Source organism: Limanda limanda, chromosome 18 (assembly GCF_963576545.1).
Source record: "Limanda limanda chromosome 18, fLimLim1.1, whole genome shotgun sequence".
In the NCBI taxonomy this organism is placed as follows: Eukaryota; Metazoa; Chordata; class Actinopteri; order Pleuronectiformes; family Pleuronectidae; genus Limanda; species Limanda limanda.
In genome coordinates this window covers 6,404,619-6,427,571 of record NC_083653.1, presented here as the reverse complement: position 1 = coordinate 6,427,571, position 22,953 = coordinate 6,404,619, and the positions used below count along the sequence as shown (strand labels likewise).

Genomic DNA, 22,953 nt, shown 5'->3' with positions numbered 1-22,953 from the left:
TCTGCAGTCGCATTTTCTCGATTGTGTATTTGTGTTTTTTGTTTTGGTCACATTGTCAATTCAAATCACCAATGGGCGATAAATCTGTTTTCTTTCTTAGAAGATTGTTTTTTGTTCGAACATGAACATTGACGTTCGTCTTTCTTCTCAGTGTTTGTGAGGGGAAATAGTCACCAGATGTTTCACAACACCAACAACCGTTTGGATGATTGTGTGTGTGTGTGTGTGTGTGTGTGTGTGTGATGTCCGTGATCATAGTTTTCTGTGCAGAAGACTCAAGAGAGTTAATAACATCAGAGGTTGTTTTTCCCCCCTCACATGCCACAACACAATTTTGTCAGAATATTTCAAGCTGTGGACATTTCCCTTTCAAATTAAATTCTGTCCCGGGCCTGAGAAAGTTATGCAGGTACATTTAGCTTAAACTTTACAGTCTTAAAGTTCCATTCATTCATTTAAAGGAGGTTATGTTTTTGCCCATGTTTGTTTGTTTTTCTGTTTGTTTGTTTGTTAGTTTGTTCCTGAGCAGGATTATGCGAAAAATACTTCACTGATTTGTATGAAACTTGGTGGAAGGATGTGTTATGGGTCAGGAAAGACATCATTAAATTCTGGTGCAGATCTGGATCAGGGAGCAGATGCAGGTTTTTTCTTTTTAACTTTCTTTTTGATTAAATATATGATTAAGAACATAATGCACATTGAGGGGACTGTTATATGTAAGTTTGTGCAGTTTATGTGCAGCCTGATTGAATCTAAGGGGACTGTTGGGTTTTGGTGTTTGATAAGTGACACAACATTTTAAAGAGATTTCAAGCTCTATTAACATTTCGGAGGAAGCAAGATCCATGAATTATCCTATGAAATCTATGAAAATGAAAGAAATATGAAAAATCTTGCAATGTTAAGGAAAGAGGAAAAAATACATCCTGGCTCTGACTCCTGATCCTGATCCGCACCAAAATTTAACAGATTCATCCCTGAACTAAACCAGATGTTTCCTCCTGGTTTTAGGGTAATCCGTCCGGAGGGGGGGGGGGTGGTGCCTAATCCTGCTAATTAACAAACAATAAAAACCCAAACACGGATTAAAACACAACATCTAACTGTTGGGTCTAAAATAGTTTCAACAAAACCTTATGGTATTAGTTTAACCTGAATGCACCTAATAAACTGACAACCTCAATAAGCATCACTTTACTCAAATTGGAGACGCGTACATTTCAGGAGAGACTGTGATCATTTTCACTTTTTCTCCCATCCTGGAATGTTTGTCCCAAAGTTCGGAGAGTCCGTGAAGAAGCGACGTGGAGGAGCCGGCAGCTGGTGAAGTCGTCCATTGTCTGCAGGACTGAGAGGAGAAACGTGACCGGCAGCCTAATCCTGTTAGACACTCAGCAGCAGAATGCCAGAACCTGATGGTGTAATGATGATGATGAACCTTTTCACGAGTAATTAACGCCGTCCAACATGTGTCGGCCCGTTTGCGTTAATAGACTGAGCGCTGGAGCCACCAGTCACTTTCCTGCCATTCATAACTTGTGTTCAAAAGCTGGACGGGCGATGATATCAACAGAGTGAGGTCGTGTTGGTGCAGCCGGCCGCCACACACTGGGAAATGTGGCGGGAGCTCTGCTTTTGTCCCTTTTTTATCCAGCGTTTTTATTCCTGAGGAGAGAGGAGAAAGTGGCAGGATGAATAAGATGTGGTTAAACACCTTAAATCCTCTTTAAGGTGTCTTTGTTTGGCTTCGTCTTAGCTGCTTTGTCCCGCGTCTCCTGCTCAAACACGGGGCCGAGACGTCAGCCCGGCCTGCAGACGTGGACCCGGAGAGGGGGGGGGGGGCTTTAGTAAAGTTCCTGTTTGCTCAAGAGTTTAGGAGGCTTTTCGGTGACAAAATGTAAAAAAGAGAGTTTTTAGAGGGCATAATGAAAAGCATGATCTTTTAAACTGGGGAAGAATAGTGGATTGAAATGTAAACGTGTTTAAATTGTAAAGTAAAACTTGGAAAGATTTTAAAAAAAGGGGGATAATACAAACAAGTCTGCCGAGGAGGTTGTTTTCCCTCCTCTCTGATTTTTCGTCTGAACTGGATGAATTTCCGCGAAACTTGGTGGAAGGAAGTGGTTTGGCTCAGGAAAGAGTCCGTTCAAGTTTGGTGTGGATCTGGAACACGGAGCAGATCCAGGAATTGTTTGAATCACTTTCTTACCATAGGACGTTTTTTATCATTTCCATCAATTTCCCAGGGGATAAAAAAATCCAGGCACATTTAGAGAATTGAAATCTATACGTTTGCAATTTGGCGAAGGTATATTATAGTTATTGGCTATTTTAATGGGTAAATATAATTCACTTTTTAAATTATTTATGATATATTTCAAAAAATTCTATAAAATAAATTCCACTGATTGACCATTACCGACTTTAAATATTTGTAAACGCCACACGGAGGCACTTCTTCTTATCGTATAGTTTAATATTGAAACTGGTAATTACACGCTCTGTGTGAAATCCGACACGTGTAGGTTATCTGAATCTTTATGCTTAACCCTTGTCTTCTTTAACACGACATGCACACCTCCGGTTTCCCTATCAGCGTGGCGCTCTGACGCCCGTGTTCCTCTGCTGTCAGTTCCCCGGCTGTTTAAGTGTCCGTTTAAAAGCTGCTCCGTCCCGGAGGGCTTGTCTTTTACCCGTCAGCCCTGTCGAAAACACTAATCACTGCTCAAAGCTGAGCGAGCGCCCGCCATGCGCTTGTTAGCCCTCGTCCCAATCTTCTGCCAACGTCCCCCTTTGACATCCACACGGGCACTTAATTCCCCCCTATTATGTTCTTATGTTTCTATAGCCTCCTAATGAGACAAGAAAAGGGAGTATCAGGTTGTGTCCATTGATGCGTCGGAGCCGGCGTGCGTTGAATGTGTGTGAATGCATGTGCCGGTGCGCCGAGCCATCTGCCCATCACGGGAACATGGCGTGTAATAACAGAATCATGACCGTGGAGATCAGGGCCGCCGCGGGGTGTCTTGTATTCATGGAGCTTTAAAGGCAGCCATCCAACACTGATCAGACACGCCCAGCTCGTACCCCCCTCCCCACCCCCCCCCCCCCCCCACCCTCCTCACTGCTTCTTTATGTGCATCCCGAACCCCTCACAGATCCCCCCCCCCCCGGGTTCCATCCTCCCAGCGGCGCGGGCCTCAGGCTCCATGTTGCCAGGGGTGACGTGGCCGTCGGGGTCAGAGGTGCTTGTTGAAGGTGAGGTTCAGACAGTGGGCCCATCTGATGCCACCATCTGGAAGAGTGACCTGACATAATTAGTTATTAATTCTTCTCTAGGGGGGGAGAGGAGGTGGCTACACTCTGCTAATGCTCTTATTCACACTGCTGCTGCTGCTGCTGCTGCTGCTGGCACCATCATTATGGATGTAACTGGTGTCGCAGGCCTGTACTGTCTAAAGCAGAGAGGGGGAAAAAACCCATGTGTCTACTCCTGAATTTGTTTCGAACACAAAACCTGCTCGGTGGATCTGTGTCAGTGTATTTGTTCTGTTGCTCTCATTCACTGCAGCTAAACGGCTGAGCTCGAAACAATGTGACTTCACAGTGAGATACTTTGAATCCAGCCGTAATTGAGTTTGAAGGACGAGCTCAAAAATGTTCAAGTCTGCCCTAAAACAACAGTGAAGTGCCCACGTGAAGCAAAGGAGATTTTGCTCATCGCTCCTACTGTAACTGTTCTTATCATGTAAGTGACGGGGGACAGAATCCTCTGTTGTTGTCACAACTTTAAGTATAATCCAGTTGAGCTTCACATGAACCTTTTAATAACGTTTTGCACATAATGGCAAACTGTAGATTTTGTCCACTGTCTTTTACATTTTAAAACACATTAGGAAGGTATCTAGATGAATTGGAGCCCTGGGTACACGGAGCAAAGCTTCTGCTTCATAATTGCTAACATGAAAAGTTGTGAACTTATTCTTTTGATGCATAAAATTGCTGAAATGCCAACAAACAGTAGATTCTGGTGCCAGTTGCTCATGGTGAAAGAGAAAAGGTATTTTTTACATCAAGAAGAAACAACATTCCCAGAGAAATTGGTCAAAATACCTATATATACCAATATCTCGCTATTTTAAAGAAAGGGGGAAAGAAATCCTGGATTTCTCCATGGAGGGTACTCTATCTCATAGTTTCGCTCTCTGCCCCAAACTTCAGAACTATTGGCATGAAATATTTGATTTCTTTTCGTTGATTTTGGGGATCCAACTAGATCCAGATCCTATCTTAATAATTCTGGGAACATCTGAGGGGCTAAGGAAGCTCAATAGTGCACAAAAGCACCTTATGACATATGGCCTTATAACAGCAAAACAACTGATCCTACTTAACTGGAAGAAGAGAGAGGTCCCTTCATTTAAGCATTGGTTGACTGATTTGACAGACACCTTACATTTGGAGAGAATTCGATTTTATTCTGAAAGACAAGTTGAGGGACTTTGATAAAATCTGGCAACCTTTGGTCTCTCATCTCGAAATAGAATCTGATTGAGTCCCTAGTTGGGTGCACTCCTTGGGGGGTGGGAGGGTACGCATTGTTGTTTTTTTTCTTTTCTTTTTTGTCCTGTCCTTTTTGTTTCATCTGTTTTGTTGATGCAGGGCATTGCTTGTTTACTTGCTATTCTTTTTTGTCATTAGTCTTTTTTGAAACATACCTGTCGACTGTTAATTTCTCTGTTATGGGATTGGTTTCCCAATAAGCAGATTTGAAACAAGGAATCCTGGATTTTCCCCTTTGTCTCTATCCACCCTAACATGTCACTGGTTCCTTGTTGACCTATGTCTCATCCTTCCACCAAGTTTTGATCAGACGTGTTCAGTAGTTTTTGCTCAATTCCGCTGACAAACCATCCGATGGACAGACTCGCTGGAACTGTCATCGAGCTGTCATCGGGCTTAAAGAACGACCGTGTGAGAGGTTTGCTCTGTGATGAAAAGGTGAAAGTCGAACTCAGATAATTCGATAATTCGGATCAATGTTGTCGTTACACACAGAGAAACATCAGCAGCCTTTTTGCTTTCAGTTTTTCTGGAATTTGTTATTCGACGACTCCTCCATGCTCTGCTCCTGGAATCCATCTGGCGTTCAGCTCTTTTGTGACGAGTGTGTAATGTGACCATCAAGGACTATCGTGGTACAGTGTCACCCCCCCCACCCCCCACCCCCCCCACCCCCCCCACCCCCCCCACCCCTGCTGCTGCTGCTGCAGGGGAATCTCCTCATTGGCATGCAGGGCGGCGACTTGGAGCTGTGGAGCACCGGCACCTTCTCTCTAGGGACTCTCTCCACGCACTTTCCCTCTCTCCTTCTTTCTCCTTGGCTGTCCCCCCCCAACCCAGCCCCCCCTCCCCTTACTCCTCCTCATGCAGCTGTCACAATATCTGCTCGGTACGAATGCTACAGGGATCGTACGAGTGGAAGAGCCTGACTGACGAGCCTGCATTCGAAAACGGGAAGATTTCAAAAGAGAACGGCTGAAAGGCCTCTCGTGAGGGGAGTTGAATCAATCTTAAGACTTCTGAACGATTTGCGGCCGTGCAGGTAGTTTGGTTGCACCGGGGGATTATCCTCCAAACTCTGCAGGAAATTACAGAATGAAGATATATATGTCAGGAAGACGTATGCGTACATATAATCTACATGAAATTAGTTTAAAAACACTGTCCAATGCAAAAATGACAGTATCAGAATCCACTCTGATCCGATCTTGGCAGATTGATGGGGTGTTTGCATCGAGAGGGAGCCGAATGCAAACAAACAAACACACAAACACAACTCCTTTGGCTTGTGTGAAGAGTGTTTATCTGCAGGGAGATGTTAGAAGGAACAATGGCAGACGAGAGAGCAGAGAGAGAGAGAGAGAGAGAGAGAGAGAGAGAGAGAGAGAGAGAGAGAGAGGGGACATGGATGGGCTGTGGCTCTGTGGATTTGGCAGCAGTGAAAGCAGTGAGAAGAGCGCTGATACCAGCCAGACTCAAGCTGTGGGCAAATCAAGTGTGAAATCAGGAACAAAGGGATTCACGGGATTGGGGGGCATTAGATTCACACTGTCTGAGCCCTGCTGGGGGGTGTGTGTGTGTGTTAAAGCGTGTGTGTGTGTGTGTGTGTGTGACAGGGGCTCAGGATGTTGTACTTGTACTCGCTTTAATAGCCTTATTGCTGAGAGATTAGCGAGTTTTAAATTAAAGGGGTTTTGTTACGGTTTTGTAAAAACTGATCACGCCTTTGTTGGGATTTTTGATTCAACACACAAAAAGATCCATCGAAATCATTTTCAGCAACTTTGTTCCTAAATTAGTTGGATTCATTGTGTGTGTTTTTGTCGATTTTAAAACTTTTGAATCACCTTCATGCAGTGGAGCTGTGAGATCTGAATCCTGCAGGTTTCTTTGGTCCAAAGATGATTAACTGACTGAAACCTGAGAGAGACAAACATTTCTAGTTTGTGTGGATGTTGAGATGAAGATTCATCCGTTCATCTGTTGGCTGTTTGGTGATAGTTCTGTATTTTTCACATTATATAGTGACTACTATTGGCTTTGATTTCCTCTGTGCCATAGACTTTCACTAAAAAAACACTAAAGCACATTCTGGCTGAAGCCTCATTTATATCGTTTAATTTGAATCCTTTTAAATAAGCAGTTAAACGTACAATATGTAACTTGGACCTCTAGGGGTCTCTCAAACAAAACAATAACGTAAGAGTTCTAAATCTATCTGACGCAACTCGGGCACAAATCCTGTTCTCGGGGGAAATCTAGTTAAGTTTTCTTCGCGTTACAAATGGCGATGAATAGTCGTGATCCACTACGAGTGACTAATACAAACAGTGGAAGGGAATCAACAGGCTAACTGGCTAACAGGGTGGTTTTCATTCGTCATTTGAATTTATCGCAGAGACGGTCAAAGCCACACGTAAAACAGGATGTGATATAAATGCCAACCAGAATGAAACGTCCTGTAACCTTGAATAAAATTTAGGATTTGTCTGTGTTTGAACATTGTTGGAAACATTTTGAATCAAGTAAGGCATAGCTGTTTTTATTAATCTTAGTATGTAGCCTTAAGTTAATGAAAGACATCATATAATTACCAGGAGTAAAGAAATTGCAACACATCAAGATAATTCAAAGATCTTAACTTGGCCTGTGATTAGGATTTCTATCTCAGGTGCTGTGCAATAAACAGAAACCCCATTTCCTCCCCACTTTGCAAACTGACCCCAGTCTCCCGGCTCAGCCAATCAGATCGACCAGGTGACCTCAATATCCCGGTCCACCCAATCAGAACATCTAAATGTGTCGTGGTGCGGTGAGCTCTGCTGTCGAGGTGTCACTAAGTGCCCTGGTTGAGTGGTTTTCCCAGGTCCTGAACTGTTCCTGCCCCTGGTTGACTGCTTGTTGATGGCTGCATGGAAAAGGCTTGTTGTGCACGGCTCAATATTTCCCTGATTTCTCACTTTGCAGTTATTTTTTTTTTTTATGAGCAGACCATCCAAAGGCTGCAGCTCTGTAGCGGAATAGTTGGAGACGTGAGAGACGGCGAAGAATTAAACAATTATACGATGTCAGTTCGCGAGCGGAGAGGTCGTAAAGTATGCACGAGCAGAAAACATGTTGAAACATTTTCCTCTGCTCTGGTCTGAAGCCGCTTCATAAGGATGACTCTTCGCTAAGTGCCAGGTTGAATTATGGAGGCACTAGCCCAGGAACACTTTAACTGATGTATGAATATGCAATCGTGCCTCAATCCCGGGCCTGAAATCAATCAAACAGACATTCAGGGGCTATTCTGAGCCTCCGCCACCTGCCCCCCCCGCACTCTGTGGTCGTCTGTGAGGTTAGGATCCGTCTCTCCTTCGCTGCTGTGCTAAAAACTCTGGGATCTGGTGGTTCTACAGTTTACCTCCGTATAGATTTCGACCGCATGACACGTCCGACATCTTTATCTCCTCTGACTGTTAATGCCGTGTGTTTTTTATTTTCAGTAGCGTATGGAAGCAAGATTAACTGCAAATGCTTTCATTTAGCAGCGCCGAGGTTCGTCGTGAGGGGTTCCTGAGAGTAAGGAAGTGATTAACATTACACATCTGTTCGAGCAGTGACATCATCACACAATCCTTTGTTTTATTCCTGATTGAAATTATTCCGTTTCTAGAATCGGCGATCCTCCAGTAACTTCTGGAATCACTCCTAAAAAATCGAATCCACCTCAGCTGTGGTTTAAGAAGGTCTCTCTCTCTCCTCCAAATTTAGTTTTTACTCTTTGGCAGTGCTGGATACTAAGACATTATTTTGCTAAAGTACTATACATTGGATTTGAAGGTACTTTACTGCAGTTTTTCCATTTTGTGAGACTTTACACTTCTACTCTGCTACATTTCAGAGGAGGGTTTTAACCTTGCAACCTAAACGTTGTTAAAACAACTGATCTGCAAAGATCTAGTGACTGATTCCATGTAATCATTAATAGAACCACTGATAATACCAGTTTCGTTTAGCTCCACCTTCATGAGCTACAATGTTACAGTTCTGCTTTACACATATTTGTAGTCATGCAATGATTGCGTACATCTGCTAAGGCCTCTTTTGTCACATTTTAATTCACTGTAACCAGAGTTTAATCAGGATTCACATTCCACATACTCATAAATACTAGTCCTGTTAACACGCCAGATTTTTATTTTTCTATTCAAGATCTTTTGACATTTGGAAAATGCCAAAAAAACGCTCACCAAGTTAAAAGGAAAAATATCCCACATTCGCTCACTGATCCAGATCCAAACCAAAATAAACTCCAAGTTTGATGGAAGTCCGTCCAGTAATATTTGTTTAATTAGTGGAAGTAATAACTCTTTCCTTTTACTTAAATACTTTGACTTTTTACTGAAAGTTCTGAATGCAAGACCTTTATTTGGAACAGAGTATTTGTACAAAGTGGTATTTCTAGATTTGCTTCTTCCACCGCGGCTCCTCTGTATAATGATTTTTAGGCCTGTTTCTCTCTGTAGGACTGAGGGACAGAAAGCATCCAGGGTGGAAGGGTGAGGAGAGGGGTGATGAGGGGCGAGGAGAGGGGTGATGAGGGGTGAGGTGAGTGTCCAGGCTCATGCAAGTGTGCAAAGTCTGGGCCCTTTGCCCAGACTTTGGCTGCACGTGAAAGCCTCCAGGGCACATCAGGAAAAAGCCCCAGTGTTTAGAAGAAGGAAAAAAAATAGGCTTCTTATTTTTGAAGTAACTCACCAATAAACACACACACACACACACACACACACTTCCCAGACCTCAGTGATGTCAACAGCAGAGTGGTGTAGTAGCTCTACCTCCTGGAATGACAGCAGCGGTGATATCTGGCAGACCATCACATGCTCGTGTCACCCGGTGAATGATGGGAGGTGTGCGTCCGGGCCCAGACCGCGTCCAGGTCCCGCTCAGCTCCGACAGGCGCCCAGGCCGGTTCTCCAGCTACAGGGGAATTACTCGCATACATTAACATACATGGCAGAGAAATTGCCTGAGAGCGTAGGTCAGAGCAGCTAAATGTGCGAGTTCAGCTGCGCCGACAGAAGGAACGTGTTGCTGCAAGTGCATTTAGAATGTGTCAGCTCAGTAGTCACAGTAGTTTGCTGTTGTAGTGATTTGTACTCATTTCTTCCTCTAGAGGTTTGTGATTACTGCCTCTGTGAATCCACTTGTCAGGGATTTTTTCTAAAAGAATAAGGATAATGCTTTTGAAATTTTATGTCTTTCTTATCGGTAAGACCTATATGTCTGGAACATTTAGTTTGTGTATCTAAAGTCTGATATAACATCTATGAGCACCTTCGTTGTTACATTGGAAAAACCTTGGCCACTGTAGTTTGAGTCAAGACCAACATTCACCGTTGTGCTGCCATAAATTATGTCAACATACTTAAAGTGTATTCATACAATGTTTGCTAAAAAAACTACAGTGACCCGCAGTTTGAAGAAATTACCTTTTTCACAAATTAAACTATTTATATGTGGCTTATTTTTGAAGATTTACATCTATGCATTATCAGTTTTGGTCTTTTAATGGGGAGTTAGTAAAATAAAGTCTAACTCGAGGCCTGCTCTTTAAGGGTGTAGACTTGTTTTCATTTACTAGTGTTTTTATCAAATGCAAAATTAAACTTTCATGGCCATCATCATAAATTATTGTCTGTATATTTCAATATTTTTAGCCTATATCTGTATATCATGTTAGATTTTTTTCTATGCTTGATAAATAGCCGAGTGTGTTATGACCCTGTATTGAATTGGCCTAATCCAATGGCCTACCTGGCGTTACGTGGAAATAACTGACCAACATAGTATCTTTATCAGTGATAATATATATATATATATATATGGCCCATGACACATTACTTTATCCAGGTTGTAAGATAGTTCACATTATATACAACATAAAAATATAAAAATTGTCATCTTCAGCAATAATTATTTTTCTGCGATAAAAAAGGAAATAATATAAAGGAGGGGACGAACTTCACCTTCAGGTCCAACTGGATCCCTGCTGGGTCAAGACCAGGGTGAATTAAACTTAATTCAGACTGTTACATGTGACTGTCAGCAAAAAAAACGGTAAATGTGGAATGATTATTTTTGTGTGTAAAAGATGAGCTAATTTCGGTTGTGGTGATGAAAAAGACTAATTATCCATGTTATACTGGGTGAATTGTTCGGACAATCACACAACCACACTGTGACAGAGCCAGCGTTATGAAGACAAGTTATGTGGTGAGCGGACTGGTAGCTAAGAATCTGAAAACCTCATTTAAAACTAGAATCCATGCTGTAGAAGATTGTTGCCTGTCTGGACATTTCTATGTATAAATAACAACCTGCTGTGAATAACATCATCTTCGCTACCGTCAGATGCTTGGCCAACGGGAAACAGTTCGAGCCTCAGAGACGTTAGTGTGATATATGTTCTCAGTAATTTAGTATGAACTGTGAAGGATGTTCCCTACCTTGAGCTATATGTATATTAATATTGTATGAGTGTATGTGTTTAATTTGCATTATTGTACAAAGTTGTTGTGAATATTTATTATTGGTGAACGATATATATCTGTAGTATCTATATAGCAGCATTATTTGTGATGTCGGACAGTTGACGGACAAAAAACTCAACAGACAAGTTACTCGTTTGCAACAGTATTCAGATTTAAGACTTTTTAACCAATTAATAAATAATCTTGCCACTCCTAGTCCAAAAGTTCATTGTGTGATGATATTTACATCATAAATTAAATAAGAAACTAAAGACATTCAACATATTTTTTTAGATAAGTTGGTATCAATCATTTTTATCCCTTAGGCCCTCATGACGATACAAAAACAGATGGTTTTCAATTGCATGTGGAGCAGAATTTAAATTGTTTTAAAGCATACTCAACATATGCTAATATGTCGGGTAAAGCTTAAAATAAAAACAGGAAAAAAAAATCATACTCTGATATGTAAACAATATCATTTGAGCCACAGCTGTAAATCAATACATACAATATCTATGTTTAGAGGTCACGGGGAGATTACACGTTGGTTTTGTGATCTCTTCGTGCTCTAAGTGCGGGCGTTTCACATACACGTTAAAACAGTTTAAAGTTGTCCTGCATAATTTACACTTTTACATATCAGAGGCCTTTTTCCTTCTTTCTGTTTTTCCACTAGATTATTTTTTTCTAGTCTATTGTTGGTGTCATCCAAACATCAAAACTAATTTAATGCCACCGGTAAAGTTTCTACTTGGACAGGAAGAAATGACACATACAGAAAATAGCCCACTGACAAATAAATACCAGGAAACACTGACACCTAACAATAGCGAATTGCTCGCCGTTTCCCATGATGCACTTCATGTGTAAAACATTACGCTCTGTGCAATGGAGTTTTCAGGTGAAGGGGCAATGGAACAACACATTTGCTTACGGCCTTTGGAAATTGTGTCCTGGACAGATTAACTCACATGGCCAATGATGCGTAAGACATTTGGAACAGAAACACTGGCTTGATGTTTAACCAGATTCAAAACTTGGGTCGCCTGCGCAAGGGGGGGGAATTCACTGCCATTAGAGTAGTACTGTATTCCTATGTAATGGAGCAAACCTCCGCCCTGTGCCAGGTGGCGTTTCAAATATTAGTTCTTAAACACGAGTCCTTTAGAGTCTTGGGAAATCGTCCTCTGATGACGGAGAGGGAGAATGTCATGATACACAGGCCGGATGAAAACAGAAATTGCACTGACTGAGCCAGAGAGGGCGCATGGACCCAGTGCAGGTACCTCACAGTCTTTTTTTTTATTGTCTTGTCTTTCCCATCAAGCCCATGGCCAGTGTTTAATGTGCACACAGCACCACCTTCATTTAATATCCTCATTTAGAGAACAAAAATCTGTCTGCAATCGATATCGTCAGCTCCCGTTGGTTATGATAACTGAGGTGGCTTTGTGTCCCTGCATCTGCTCTGCCTGCATCCTCACGTGAGAGGCCACGTCATACTGGACTCCTCCACAGGCCAGTCCCGAGTAACTCCGCAGGTTCTCCGGGTCATACAGGTGCTCCAGGGAGTACCCAGTCAAAGCGTAGGCTGCTTGTCTGTCCAACGGCTGCCTCTCCTGGGTCGGATAGATCAGCGGGCTCCCCTGGGGCTGTGAATGGTGGGGGGACAGATCAGTCGCCATGTAGTCTTTGGTGAGGGAAAGGCCCGACCGGGGCATCCCATCAGAGCTGGGGCTGCTGAGACGAGATAAAGAAGCGGGACTGGTCGTGTTTTCGTCATTGTCATGGGGGCCAAGCACTTTGATGACGTCCCGGTGATGTAGGCGCTCAGAGGGGAGGTCGATGCTGGGCGCTCCGGGGCCTCGGCACACCACACTGGGCATGTTGAGCTGGGAGTGGTGGGGTAATGAGGAGTTGAAGCATGGGCTGTGAGCTTTGGCGAGCCCCGAGACGTCCAGCGGCGCCTTGTGTTGGTGCAGACGGCTCTCTTCCTCTTTGATCATCTGCTGCGTGGCACGAATCAGGGTCTCCATCTTGCTCGGCTCTCGGGGGCTTGCCCGAAAGTGGTCACCGTGGTAACGCTCACCTGAATCGCTGGTGGACCCGCCTCCATCAGGTGAGCTCACAACACTGTCTTCATCCCAGTGACCCCGACCTGTGAGGAGAGTTGGGTTAATTAAAATAATACATTACACTCATATATTTGATGTGCCTCAAACCATGACTCTGGTATAGCTGTGCACAATTCTGCTTTACATGCATATAGAATCTTGATCTATCAGACTGGATGTCTTGGCAGAAACTCAGTGGGGGTTTTTTCACTGTTTTTGAGGATGTGAAATGTGAAATAACTTGGCTTTCAATTGCAGGCAATTTTTGAACAGATGGTAGCCATCGGCACCCTGGCAAGAGACGCCGTAAACAACTTAGCATGTCTCATAATAACATTTGAAAAACAGCTACCAGGAGAAGCCAGGCCAGAACTATTTGCAGAGACAGATGGTTGTGGTCTCAACCCTAACACCTCACCATGAATGGCTCCATGGTACGATGTGATTTCGTAGGCTTCGTTGTTCTCCACCGAGGGTTTGGGCAGCGAGAGAACGGAGCGTGTGGCATCCCACCAAACCTCTCTTCCCGACTGGGGGGTTCCTAGGAAGTATCGGCTGCTCTGGCATCGCACGCGGTCACATGTGGTGGTGTGCGGATGTGCTTGGGCATGGGCGAGATCTTCTTCAGATAAACCAAGGCCATAGCACAAGGAGCCAGAGTCTGGATACAGTCGGTAGGCACAAGACGTCTCGGTCGCCTCACCGGGATCCAACAGCTGAGGAGAGGCGGAGTCAGTCAGAGGGCTTCCTCCCCATTGGCTGTCTTGGTCTGACTCCGAGCGCTCTGGATTGAAAGCGGAAAACTGCTGGAGAGAGAACCAAGAAAATCACAGTTCCGTGAGTTTGTGATTTGATGAGCTTTCTAACAATTAGGCTTGTCTCTTTTCTTGATTGAGCTCTGCAAAACAGGCTGTTTATTACCTGTGGGTAGGGGGACACTCTGGCCTTGGCCTTCGCCGGGGGCAGACGTGACTTGGTGCTCTTCCTGTCTTCTGTGTGACTGTTGGCGTAGGGGAAGGCTGGCTTGGTCGGGCTCATTTGGTCCAAGGACAGCTGCATACCCTTGTACTCAGTGTCCCTTTTGACAAAAACAAAATATATGTTACAGATAAGAATAATAATTTTGATCCTATATTTATCCAAGTTGGGACATTTAAGTTCTGCCAGTAGCTTAAAAAAACCTCCATCTTGGCTAGCTATTTTAGTTGGTTCACCGCGTTTGTCAAAACTAAAATATCTCAACTACTGGATGGATTTCCAGGACAGATTTGTGGTCTCAAAAGCATGAAGCTCACAGACTTTGATGATCCTCTTATATCCCCCCAGCACGACCACAAGGTTGACATTTAGAGTTTTAAATGAAATAACCTGAAAACTATTTGCAGGATTAAATCAGCTGCAAACATTCATACTGTACATGTCCCATTGAAACAAGGATAGATTCAAAACATTTCTTTTAGCACCAAAGATATTACCATCAGCCAGCTGTAATTATGTTTTGTGCTTATAGCTAGAACATTAACATGCTAATTGCTAAACTTAGATGATGCACATAATACCTGCTACAAATGGGCATAATAGCATTGTCATTGTGAAAGTGTTAGCATGCTGAAGCTAACAATATGTGCAACCTGCTAGCATTACTGTTAATACCTTGTTTTTTTCATACTGTAACAAATCTAACTTTTTTGGTACATTACTTTTGCCGCAGGCCACTGAGCCACTTAATACCCAAGCCTTGCTGAAGGACACTTTGAATAAGTGCATCGCGCCAACTTTTAAAACCTTTAAGCATTTTCTCCCCTCATAATCCGATGTACAGTCGTGGTAGTTGTATTGTGCTTAATAAGTGATTACTCTGCAGCAGACGTCTCGACCAATATTGAATAGCGATAGCGGAACAGAGTTGTTTAACAAACAAACTTCTAATGGCCTGAATGGTATCAAGACTATGAGAAGTGAAAACCACTATACAGATAACTTCCAGAGATTGAGCCCTCCCCCTTCTGAGATAAATAACAGGTAACCTGAAGAAAGTTAATAATTATTTTCTGCCAGAACGGTGCCAGAAAGCAACACAAGGAAATGTGCAAACAGACACACACACACCCACACACACACACACAATCTCTGCACTGAATCTCCTCCTCGAGCGTCTTTAGGTAAAAATACAGTTTCCTTCAACGCAGACGCTCTTCTTAATGTGTCGAGCTTGTGCAGCGTCTTTGACATTTTAACCCACTGTCCTGCGGCTGAACTCGGTCCAAGTGACACTGTCGAGGGAGTGAAAAGGCTCCTGTGTCAAGTGTTCAGCAAACATGAGCCTATTCTTAACTTATCACATCAACAGTATGTAATAGCAGCTGCCTGGCATTTTAAACCCTGTGGCCCAACCCTGACCCTGCGCAGCCAGCCTCTTTAATATGACTCTAAATATGACCCATTCTTTATGTACAACACCTCAGGGGAAAGGCTGTGTTTGGATAGCCAGTACACGGTGTGAGTGCTATTTGCTCTTGCAGGTATAGTTGCGGGGGCTGGTTCTGCATCCTATCTGTGCCCTGGCTGACTTCTGTCTGAGCCAATAATGTTGGGCCTTTGTGCAAACTCAGCTGTGTTGGCTGAATTCCACCTCAGGGTCAATGTCAGAGCTCCAGCCCAGCTCCAAACATGATTTATTAATGGATTCTTGTTTGGCTAAAAATGCGGTCGGTGCGAGGTGATTGAATCACATTGGTTTGTTTTTTGATGTACTTTTTTTTATTTGTTATTGGTGTTGTTATTGTTCTTTGTGTGTGTGTGTGTGTGTGTGTGTGTGTGTGTGTGTGTGTGTGTGTGTGTGTGTGTGTGTGTGTGTGTGTGTGTGTGTGTGTGTGTGTGTGTGTGAGCGTTTGAAAACCTCTGTGTTAGACCCAATTGTGCGTTTGGAAATTCACTGTCATTTTAATGCAGTCACTTTGTTTTCTCCTTACTGCATTGAGGAAATCAATATTTGAAGTGCTGCCATATGCATGCATGCACGTACAGAGACTTGCACAAACACACCATCTCTTTTACTCACACACCCACACACACACACACACAAGTGAGATTTGGATCAACCCAACCTAACAAGGAAAATACAACATGTGCTACAGCTATGAGATGGCTATTGATTCCTAGTTCACCGTTTGATCGATTTAGCTTCCCTCGGCCTGCGGATCGATGGTGACAGTAGAGGTTTTTTGATGGGGTTGAACCGTGATGTTTGTCTTGTCTTGTCTCAAAGGGCCCTAGTGTGCTTTGTGCTCTCATAACACACAACTGCCTGAGCCCTGCAGCCGCCGAAATTCGGAGGATTTGTACAGAGAGGCTGCAGAGGGATAAAGTGAAGGATTTCTCCAAGAGACAAAGACCCATCACATCATTGAGTGAGCTTCCAGCGTGGATCACGAGAGTCTATGATATGATTGTACCTAATCTAGTTAAATATTCAACGCTGCTCCCTCGGCAAACACATGAAAAATGCAGCTGCGTTTAGACCACAAACACAAAACCCTGTAAACCTTGTGTTGGGATTCTTGCGTCGCTGTAATTTCAGGGATTTTAGTTCGAAATGCAACAAATGTAATGACTTAATATCTGAAAAGTGGGATTCAAATAAAATAGTTGTATATGCATGCATGCAAACATCTGTGGCTTTACAGTGGGACTCACGTGAGGACGTAGTTGACACTGACGATGCAGTGAGGCCTTGAGGATCGGCTGTTGTGGACGATTGTGGCGTAACTCTGGACCCAGACCCAGCCACCGTGCTTGGCCAGGAAACGATAATACTTAGTGGTGACTTGGCCTTTTACCAGCACTGAGGGAGATGAAAGAAACGGAGAGAAAACAGAGTTTAGCGTATTTAATGCGATGCCTGTTTGTGTGCGTCTGTGTGTGATTGTCTGCATGTGGTGGCTGCAGCAGGTTGCCAGAGCAGACAAAAAAAGGGTCTGTTGTAAAGGGAATAATGGAGGAGGCTGGTAACTCACAGAGGTGGTGAGCACAGCGGAGGTGGAAGGTGTCACAGCTGTGGACATGATGGTACAGAGTTTTCTCTATTAGGTCCTGGGGCTCATAACCCGTCAGCTCGGCAACCCTGGAGAGGAATTAAGGATGGATGTTAAAAAATATACTTGCAATTCAGGGATATTTTAAAATTTGCCTGTAGGAGAAAAAGCTTATTGTATTTTGCTGGTATTTTGTCGACCTGGAAATTCAGTGTACCTGGAGTCGAGGAAGATGAGCTTCATGTCCAGACTGGCTCTGAACATGAACATGTTGCTGTGCAGTTTGATCTCCGTCACGGCGCTGGGCGGCAGAGAGTGGCCCACAGCAACCAGACCCACGTTCTGGTAGCAGCTCTCGAAAGGTGACATGTCCAGACTGTACTGACGGATCTTCAGGTAGCCGCTGCAGTGGATCACCTGTGATGAAGCACAGAGACATGTGAGAATAGATTATTCATACAAATTAATATTGAAGAAGCAATGTGCACAAATTAATGTTGTAGGATAGCTACCAAATTTAAAATTCAGGGTATTATAATATATAATATAAAATATAATATTTCTTCTAATATTTATACAAAGTACAGATGTGAAAATATTTAAATTGCAATTATTATACAATTGTTAACTTATCTATTAATTGCACTTTAATTAATTTCTCAATTAACACTGAGTCAATTAAACACAGTGACAAAACCTCACCGCCTACCTTGTATCCACCGCTGGTGAGGCCTGCGTTTCTCTTTGCCAGAACACATTTCATCCGCAGAAAGAAAGATCGCTCCATTTCATATTCTGCAGGAGGAAAAAAACGAATGTAAACAAAAATCCAATCAGAAAGTCATATTTGCGTAAAAGACGCATAGAATATGTGTGCATAGTAAAATAGAGACGCGTCATTAGGCCTACTGCGCACATGTTCATTTCAAAAACGAGTAATTATTACAAAATAAAGGTATTATTTAGCATTGCATAAAAATAAATAATAGCATTGAAACGTATTAAGCGATTATCTGGTTTGCAAATGCTTCCTTCAGGAATCTTCAGTGCGTTTCTCTCCAATGTCAAACACACGAATTTGTGCAGATTATATTAATTTCCCACGTGTGACATTATTATAACAATATCAGTGTAATGTTGATTTAAAAATGAATAATCCGTGGCATTTATTTTAGCTTCGTCCTGGTTGCAACACAATCCGCAACACGTCGACACGTCGGCAGTGTCAGAAAGAGTTGTTACCGTGGGCGAGGGGAGAGTAGGGCTGGTGAGGAGTGAGCACAGCGGTCATCTCATCGTGGTCGGCAGGATGGACGTATTCATAAATACTGTTCCCAGTCAACTCTACCTGTGGAGATTGAATTATCAGAATAACAGAAATGCAGGAATACTACTACCACGAATTATGATAATAACGTTAAATTGCTCAGACGGACCTGAGACAGTCCTAGATGCACCGACGCCGTCTCCGAGATGTACATGATCTTTCCATCCGGGGCCACAACGAAGATGAATCCGTCTAACGTCTGTAAATAAACGACACGTGTTCAGTCACGACCACCCTCCCCCCCCTCCTGTTAAAGATGATGAATAATACTGGAGATATGAATGTACCTGCAGCAAATGAGAGCCCAGCTCTCGACCTATGTTGTCGTGAGATCTTGTTCGACTGGTGTGACCCCAGGCCTCCCCCAGACCTGCACACACACACATCACACTGTCTCACTGCTGAGCTGCACATTACAATCACATTACAGTCTTGTTGTTATTAATAATGCACAAAATCTAAGATACAACTTTGGTAAAGATGATATGGTTTTATAAATCGACAGCATTTTATTATTATTATTAGTCAGTACCTTGTTTGTGTCACACACATAAAAACATACACAATTTCAAGCCATATATACTGGTGTGCATTCATGCTCTTATTTTATAGCTCTTTTGTTAAATTTTAATATTATTTCATTATATTTGATCACATGTATATATATCATAGACTTTATTTTATTAGATTGTTTAGTGTTGAGGCATTAACACTGTCCCTTTTACTGTTAGTAATAGCCTAAATTACTTTATGGGCTCTCAAGAGATGACAGGAATTTACTATAATATTTAAATTAATACTCATGATATTATGAATATTAATGTTGTTGTTATTCCACATATATATAAATTGTTGTGTTCTACGCTGTTTAAAAACAACCTCTTCCATATGTCACTGCTCAGATATCCTCCATCTTTGGATGTGTGGGTCCAGTGAACCTCTCACAGTGTAGGCCATGGTTTTTCAGTGTAAGTGGAACAAAGCAGATCGCCTGTGTCCCTCGGTGAAATTCATTCGGCTTTATTAGAAAAATGTGCTGGAGCTCAGGCATCATCAGTAAATTAGTGATCCGTCTCCCCTGCTGCAGCCTGATTGAAAATAAAAATAGGTCTCTGCTTATACGGACATGTCGAATATTGCCATGCCCTCACATGAGAGGATGCAGAAATAGTGTATTTCTGCTGAGGTATAAAATTATATAAACAATCCTACAATTGCAAAATGTGTCTTGTTTAAATAGATCTATATCAATTGATTCTGGTGTGTTTTAATAGTGTTTTATGTTGCATGTCATGACCTGTGTGTTAGCTATACTGTAGTGTACATGTAGCAAAAACCTGGGCTTATGATCTGGCTTTCTGGGAGAGCATTTTCCCTGTATGTGTGTGTGCCTTTGTGTGTCTGTGTGTGTGTGTGTGTGTGTGTGTGTGTGTGTGTGTGTGTGTGTGTGTGTGTGTGTGTGTGTGCCTCCTGCTCACATGGCTTTAGGTGATTAGAAGCCTTGCAGGGCCTTTTTACTAATTGCTACATCTTGTTCTCAGTCACGCAGACGGAGGAGCCTGCAGAGACCTGTGTAAAAAGATGGAGGCAGATTGTCTCCTCTGGCCACAGCGAATTAAAACACGCATCATAATCCATTTGTAAAGACGTCCTGTAGTTCGACGAGGAGTCGCTATTATATTCCTGTAATATTTGTGTGTAGATTCAAATGAGTCTTGCAGCACTAGTATGGAAACAACAGGACTTTAAATATTTTATTATATATTTTTAGAATCTACTTCTAAAGAATTTAGCTATTATTATTAACTTGAATAATATGATTTATATTTCTGTATTTGCACAAATCCACACTTGTTTCAAGATTCAATCACTGTTATTATATTATTAGAATTGTTATTATTTCCACTACAACACAGATTAGCAAGACTCAACTAAAATATATACATATATATATATTTATATATATATGAATATTTCTGTTGTGGTATTTTTACCAGGAAATCACACTGACTAATTGAGTAGTGATGGTATTATGGGAAGAAGTTATTTGCATTTATATAGTTTGAATTTAATTTTAAAATAATATTTTTGTCAGATTTTGTCATGTGAATTTAATAATAATCCCGATTTATGCATATAATTTTTAATATAATTGAACTTTATATTTAATATTTCATTCATAATTTAATATATAATAAACTATTTGAATTATAATAATATTTTGGGCTGCATAAAGTTAAAAATAAATATATGCCTGAATGCATTGAATTCCCATTAAACTGAATTCATGCAGAGAGGAAGAAAAGTCACAAAGTAAAAGATGGTGGAAGTGCATTGGACCAGTCGCTCACCCTGAGGGAAAACTATCCTCATCTTCAGGTAACTGGTGGTGAGTCTGATGATGGAGGCCTTGTCCAGCTGGGAGGTGATGGCGGACGGTAGAGGCAACATTTTGGCCAGCTCGTAAAATTCACTGTTCTCCTTTTCCCGTCTAGTCCTTGCGGCCGTTTTGGATTTCTCCTTCATCTCGCAGCCTTTTTATTTTTTCCCCTGCAGCTCTTTCTTCCTGGAGTCGTTCCTTCCCGTCAGCAGCTCCACTCACTCCTCTGGCCCGTCTGCCTCCTTCTCATTGTACTTCTCAACTTCAAAAACAAATCTTTATTTCTCTCTCTATATATATAAATACCAATAAACGAATCCAGATTGTGAGAGTATCCCTGGTAAAGCTCCTCCTGATGAACTCAGTGGTTTAATTCTCCTCGGTGAAGCGCCTGATGTTCATCCATGACCTGTGCAACACATGGGACAGGAAGAAAAAACACGTTATTCCTGCATCCAGAGAGAAAAACATCTTTGCATTTTCATCTGCATGCAGGAGGCCTGCGTTTGCACCAACACTGACATGGTGTAAGGTCCCCTGTGTTATTTCTGATGCATAAATAAAATGACACATCAAAATGAAGGAGCTGTCTGTATGTGTAAAGAAAACAACGCTGTGGATGAAATTATTCCATTTAGTCGTGAATCAAAACACAGGTTTAATTTAATGTGAGTGTGAAAACAATAAATTAAGAATATAAGCAACAGTTACAGCAGCAACACGTTAGTGTATTTTAGGAAATCATCACAGTACATGAGGTGTAATTTAATTTCTGAAATATTTTAAAGAGCAGATTTAAATGCGTGCACAGTCAAAAAGATTAGTCAAAACTTTGTCTCAATTTTTTCAGGCAGCACAACAAACAGCTCTAGTCATTTTATACATGTTCTTAATGTTTCGACTAAATTAAATGTCACAAACGCCCGCTTAAAATAAATCTGCATTTTGCATTTATCCATCTTTGGTCTTTAACGAACAATAAGACATTTTGAGGCGTCTTGTGTGTGTGATCACTGCAGCAGGATCGAGGAAATGACATGGAACACTATTCCTGAAACCTGCGCTGGAGGAGGAAATAAAACTACTGTGACACAATATCCCCACAATCCTCTACAATATATGATTTTTTTTTTAAGAATAAAAAATATGTCAACATCCAGAACGATAATGGTCAGACTCGTCCAGAGGAGAGAACATGTGCAGTGTGTGTCGTTTCCCTACCCGCGGGGAGACGCGCCGCATTTCCGTGCGTCTGGATCAATCCATGTGGCCTTGCGGGGCAGCCTGCTGGGAATTTCACCTGTCCTGACGCGGGTTCACCCAGTCCTCCCAGTTCACTCCGGTGTCGGGCTCCTCCTGGATTCTCCACCTGGAAAGGCGAACGGGGCCGTGCGCTGCATACACCTCCCCAAATTATAAGGACGCGCAACGAGTGGCATTCGTGCCCAACAAGCCTCCTTGTCCACGACCATCTCCCAGTGCCTCTCCGGAGCAGCCCGGGACCCGCCCACCTCGCTCTGATTGGACGAGGCCATGGAAAGTCGTGCTGCGATTGGACGGTGGCCGTGGGGCGTCGATTTGGTGCACGGCCGATGGGAGCCTATGCGTGCGTGCGCGGCACTTGGCCGTGCGCGTACAGTGCGCTTGGATGTGATCTTGTGTTTTTGTCATTAGCGTGGAGATCACGGATCAAGCTGGTGGAAAAAAATAAATATAAAATCCGCGTAAAACATCATGACAGGAGAAATATTGTGAAGCTGAGAGTCCGAATCAAACCTCTACAGACCTCTCTAGGGATTATTTAAAGAAATGTTGAGAATAAAATCTGCTGTTATATGTCTACTAGAAGAGAAAAGGAAATATAATCACTTAAATGCCAATTTCGTGCGTAAAATCAACATTTTTTAGATTTTCTGGACATTAGATTGAAATGAGAAAATGTGAAATTGTTTTAATTCAAATGGAAAATATTTAATCCATTCATAAATGGTATTTTTTTTTCTCCAGTCAC

At 42.4% G+C, this 22,953-nt stretch overlaps 1 protein-coding gene across 1 annotated transcript; it reads right to left on the bottom strand.

Annotated features, from left to right (window-relative positions):
- Nucleotides 1-12,502: 12,502 nt before the first annotated feature.
- LOC133024668 (single-minded homolog 1-like) lies at nt 12,503-21,088 on the bottom strand. The gene is made up of 11 exons (XM_061091832.1): nt 20,914-21,088; nt 18,850-18,932; nt 18,672-18,761; nt 18,478-18,583; nt 17,945-18,030; nt 17,453-17,652; nt 17,218-17,324; nt 16,898-17,045; nt 14,123-14,279; nt 13,620-14,004; nt 12,503-13,245 (listed from the first exon to the last, which is right to left on the bottom strand). Exons 1-11 carry the CDS (start codon nt 21,086-21,088, stop codon nt 12,503-12,505), a joined length of 2,280 nt encoding a protein of 759 aa, XP_060947815.1.
- Nucleotides 21,089-22,953: the final 1,865 nt, after the last annotated feature.